General features: G+C 37.2%; 1 protein-coding gene across 1 annotated transcript; it reads right to left on the bottom strand.

The window, feature by feature from the left end:
• Nucleotides 1-2106: 2106 nt before the first annotated feature.
• LOC142483059 (forkhead box protein G1) lies at nucleotides 2107-4650 on the bottom strand. The gene has a single exon (XM_075583137.1). It carries the CDS (start codon nucleotides 4365-4367, stop codon nucleotides 3069-3071), a length of 1299 nt encoding a protein of 432 aa, XP_075439252.1. The 5' UTR covers nucleotides 4368-4650; the 3' UTR covers nucleotides 2107-3068.
• Between the last annotated feature and the right edge of the window lie 1083 nt (nucleotides 4651-5733).

Here is a 5733-nt window from a genome sequence, read left to right as displayed (position 1 = left end):
GCGCATATATATATATATATATATATATATATATATATATATATATATATATATATATATATATATATATTACACACACGCACATACATATATATATATATATATATATATATATATATATATATATATAAACACACACACACACACATACGTGCCTTCTTATCTTTGCTTATTAGTGAGACATAATCTCCCTTATTCCAAAATGAGAAATGTAATGTATTGCATTTCCGAAGAAAGGCATGAATTGGTGTCTTCTGCTAATCCCCTGATCTCATAGATATACTCGGCTTATCCTTTAATGCAGATCCTGGGAGGTTTTCCAACTTTTTTCACCCTTGCAGTGCTGAAAGGGAAGAGCCGCAATGCTGTGCAGGCCTCCAGCGCTGAGGAAGTTAAACTATATCCGTACCCCCTTACTCACCGCCACTATTTGTATCTTCTTTTATAACATTAAATCGTATCTGTGGAATTGGCTGATTGGATAAACTCGAGGTTTCACGTTGGAAACTGAAAGAGTTTCATTCAGATAATATCTCCATCACAATGCTTATTTTTCATTAGGCCCCATTGTGAGAAAGAGCTAACTTACTGCATCATTGCAGAACAAATGTAATACCATACAACTGCGACAAATGAGTCACTTGCAAACTAGGATCTAGGAATTCCCTGCGGGGCCCAATTAGTTGAAAAGGCTTTTTTTTAAGGTTTCATGATGATTTTAAAGAGGTGGGGTTTTTTTTGTAATAAAACTAAATCGATCTTAAATGTGTTATAAAATATATATACACACACACACACACACACACACACACACACACACACACACACACACACACACACACACACACACACACACACACACACACACACACACACACACACACACACATATATATATAGTATTGCTTTATTTTAGATAAATACATCTTTTATGTGTATATGTCTCTCTCTCTGTAAGTGTGTGTGTGTGTGTGTATATATATATATATATATATATATATATATATATATATCTATATCTATATCTATATCTATATCTATATATATACATATACATATATATATATATATATATATATATATATATATATATATATATATATATATATATATATATACACACACACACACACACACACATATATATATGTGGTATTAAAGTGAACATATGCAGGATCAAATATTAGTATGAAAATATAGTAAAATACCTCGACCCTTTGGGGTAATATATATATATATATATATATATATATATATATATATATATTACCCCAAAGGGTCGAGGTATTTTACTATATTTTCATACTAATATTTGATCCTGCATATGTTCACTTTAATACCTGTAAGCATGTGTTAAATAAAAAAGGTAATATTATAATATTTTGTAAATACTAAAACTGCTTAACTAGAATCGAGATGTTGTATTAATTAATAAAGCCAGTTCCTGATACAAAATGTAAACATTCTATTTGCCGTTTTAACAACTGTAATGTAACGCTTTCTTTACATAAGAATGAACTACAAGAGAAAACGTGTATTTTGTTTCTATGATCAGAAAATATCCTTTTTAATTGAACTACCCGGTAAAGACAAAGTATTGTAAAGAAAACATAGGTTTTAATTTGTCATGCAGAACAATGTCAATATATTTTTGTAATGGGTTTTCTTGGAAACAGACCTTGATTTACTCTGAATATACTGTAAATCTTTCAGGGAATTACACAAAGAGGAGCATATTTATATATAACTTGAGGGTTTTTAGTCACCTTTTTACCCACCATAACTTATATATATATATATATATATATATATATATATATATATATATATATATATATATATATATATATATATATATATATATATATATATATATATATATATATGTATATATGTGATAAATATATATGTATATATATATATATATATATATTTATATATATATATATATATACACACACACACACACACACACACACACACATACACATCAGACAGCTGGGGGAAGGTAATACCAACGGCCTACCCAAGACTTCACAAGTTGTACTTCAGTATGAATTCAATTTAAGAAAAAAGACAAAACTATGTTATATATGAATTTGGCCTATTTTTTTTATTTCTGTGTCTTCATAGTAAACATTTTTATAAGTGACAAACACGGGCATATGACCACAGTATCACAATCAAGAAATTTTTAAGACAACAATAACAATCACTCAAATTTATGCATTTTTACTCAACACGGGTTATACACATTTTGCAAAGTTTACCTAGAAGTACAATCGGTTTTTAACGTTTCACTACATTAAAAGAAAGGTGACCGACCGGTTAGTGAGCACATACACCAAAATATACACAACACAGATTGAAGGCAGTTATCTGTTGTCCCCTCTGAACTCTTTTGCAATGGACAGTGCTGCAAATTGAAACATTACTTATTTCATTTTTCAAAATGTATTTCTTTTAATTGATCAGTACACGGACTTCATGTTCTACAAACCCAATCTTTGGTCTAAAAAGTAAACAAAACCCAGCTCCTTTTTTTATTTTTTTTTAAGGTAAAACGATAGATAACGAATGGCCGGAATATATTTATTGGGCAGCTGTACTTCTAATAAGAGTTAAATACAAATGAACATTTGCAACTTTTTTGAGTATAGTATTTTAGTATTGTTTTGCTGTTTTTTTAAGGTTAGCTATAACCAGCATGTCCATGAAAACTTATAATACTGCAGACATGGAATTCTGGGCACTATTAGTGATACAATTGTATTGAATAAAACATTGCAAAGCAGTCACTATTTAGAATAAGATATGCATTCTACAATAGATTTGACTCCCAAAGGTCAGAATCTATTCTTTTCCCCACATTGCTTCTTGATTTGACATCACGCCTCATCTGATAATAAACAACTCTAGAGACTGAACAAACGTACAGAAAATATGGGGCGACTTCATAAAAAATACCTGGACTTATCTTTTTTTTTGTTCGCTTGCTGTTCCTTTCAATTCTCATGTACAATGCAAATGTGTGTAAAATGTTCACTTACAGTCTGCTCCCCTGGATGTTAATGTATCAAAGGGTTGGATGAAGAACCCTGACTTGGATGTGTGAAATAATCAGAAAGTCCTCCGGAGAGTCCTGTAAAACTTGGCAAAGATGGTCTAAGGGACTCACAGGGGAGGGTGGAAGGAGCTTGTGGGGAAGTGGAGGATGAGGCTGCTCTGGCCGACATTGAAGTGCTGCTTTGTGAAGTTAATGATGGGTGAGGTACATGGGGGAAAAAGTAGCCTGTTTGTCCAGCTAGAAGGTTCACAGAGCAAGGGTTTAAAGAATAAGTACCGGAACAAGGTACTGACAGCCCACATGGCACAGAGGCAGCAAGAGCAGCTGCTGTGAGGTGATGGGTGGCATACGGTATGTCCCCATTGACAAGTCTGTCTACACTCAAGCCATTGGACGTAGAAAAAGAATGGTTGCTCCCCAATGAGTTTTGAGTCAACACTGAGCTGTAGGGCATGGGGTGGCTTGGGTAGGCTGAAGTTGTCCCATTATAGCTCAAAGCGCTGCTAGCCCGTGGGTGATGCAAGGAGAGGAAAGGTGACATAGGCCAATACAAAGAGCCAGCCCTATCCATGAAAGTCAGTCCGGTGGAGGTGAGTCTTGCCCCTCTTTTGAAAGCCAATTTAGCCCTGGAGGTTGTAGATCTCCTGCGGAGTTTCCCAGTGGTCCCACCAATGAAGACATCATCACTGCTAGGGTCCAACATCCAGTAGTTACCTTTGCCCGGATCATCATAGTGGCGAGGAACCTTGACAAAGCACTTGTTCAGGCTGAGGTTGTGCCTGATGGAGTTCTGCCAGCCTTGTTTATTTTCCCGGTAGTATGGGAAGTTCTTCATGATAAACTCATAGATCCCATTCAGGGTCAGACGCTTTTCTGGACTCTGGCGGATGGCCATCATGATCAGAGCGTTATAGGAGAAGGGAGGCTTCTCATACTTGCCGTTCTTCTTCTCACCTTCCTTGCCACTCTCTCCATCTTTTCCACCACCATCCACCTTCTTTTCCTCAGACTTCTCCTTCTCCTCTCCTGCGGACAGATCGGAAGAGGCTGGGTCCGCCTTGCCAGGTGGCAAGCTCTCGGTTTTCACCTCCAACAGGGTTTTGTCAATTTCTTCCTCCTCCTGCACCGATCTGTGGTGGGACTGGAGATGGTGTGTTTGCTGGGGAAGCTGGTGGTGATGGTGGTGATGGTGAGGTGGAGGGTGGTTGTCACTTTGGACTGCTTCTGGCACCAGGCTGTTGATACTGAAGGAAGACTTGGGGATCATTTTGACTTCTTTCCTCTCCCCCATGTCCAACATATCACAAGGATGGGAGCAGCACACTCACGTGAAGTTGCAGCAACAAGACAAGAAGAAGATGTCTCCAAACCCTTGTAAGTCATGTAGCAAAAAACAACAAGCACATAATATTGGTGTTAATTATAGGGGGTAGAAATATACAGAGATATAAATATAATCAACGGAGAAGCCAGGGGGAGAAAATGAATCAACTACTTCAAGTCCCGTAAAAAAAAAAACACAACAGCCTCCCCTCTCAGCAACTAGAGGAGACAGCTCAGAGCTCCAATTAATTCCAGACCCAGAGACACCAGCCTGGAAAAAAAAAAAAAGAATTTACTTTAACCTTTGGGTCCTGGAACCAATGAGAGAGCTGGGGCCACCAGAGTGTCTCTTATTCCTCCAGCCAATCAGAGTCAAGAGATTACGAAAAGCCCCACCCAAGTATCCCTGCCCCCCTCCTCCCCCCTCCCACACCTCCTTGAGCAGGCGGAGTGATCGAGGATGGAGCCTCATCACCTTCCTTCCCCTCCCCCCCACCCTCTTTCTCCTACCACATATCTGCCAGCGCGTCCATCCCACTGTATTGGATCATCTTAGTTTTTTATACGTCAATATTTTCTCTTATTGATTAAAGTTTGTTTGTACCTTTTCTTTTAGGGAGAAAAATAACCGTGGAGGAAAGAAAGTGGAAGAAGCCAGGAACTACTTTGCGCAGCCAGGCATAGGGCTGAGTATTTGTGGGGCTGTGAGTGGGCTTTATTGATACAATGTAACATTGTACAGGGGGGGGGGGATCATTAGAGATGTTCTTGTTTTATAACGATTATGCCTCTGGTTCGGTGGCTTTCTGTCCCAGGTGAAGCTGATCTGCCATCCCCCCCTCTCTCCTGTTTAAAGGTCTCTATTGCGGTGGTCAGGCCACATTCTTGGGATCTGCAAACTCAAACCATTTTGATACGTGAATTTGAATTGGGGGCATGTTCTTTGTTGTACATCATTCGATATTTGGAAATAGTTCGTGTAGCTATTATTGTTATTATTATTAACTCGTCCCAGATCCCATTCTCTTGATTATACTAACATCTGTAGAATGATTAATATTATAAATTCATGAGTCAGAATTGTCTGCCTCTTGCCTTGATTATTGCAGCATCTATAGAATGATTAATATTATGTATGCATGATACACATTTTACACTCTGCCCTTGATTATTTAAGAATCTATAGGCAGAATATTTTCAGTAATACGTCAGTAATCTCTTATGTTCATTCGTGTTTTACGAATATATCACGATATATAAAAATATATATATTTGTGTGTGTGTGTTTTGTTTGTATTCTCATTCACTTCATCGTCAACAAGGCTTTCTTGAATTCTCTTTTA

Source organism: Ascaphus truei, unplaced genomic scaffold (assembly GCF_040206685.1).
Source record: "Ascaphus truei isolate aAscTru1 unplaced genomic scaffold, aAscTru1.hap1 HAP1_SCAFFOLD_2912, whole genome shotgun sequence".
In the NCBI taxonomy this organism is placed as follows: Eukaryota; Metazoa; Chordata; class Amphibia; order Anura; family Ascaphidae; genus Ascaphus; species Ascaphus truei.
The sequence above is the reverse complement of the archived record's forward strand: the minus strand, read 5'-3'. Positions and strand labels throughout refer to the sequence as shown.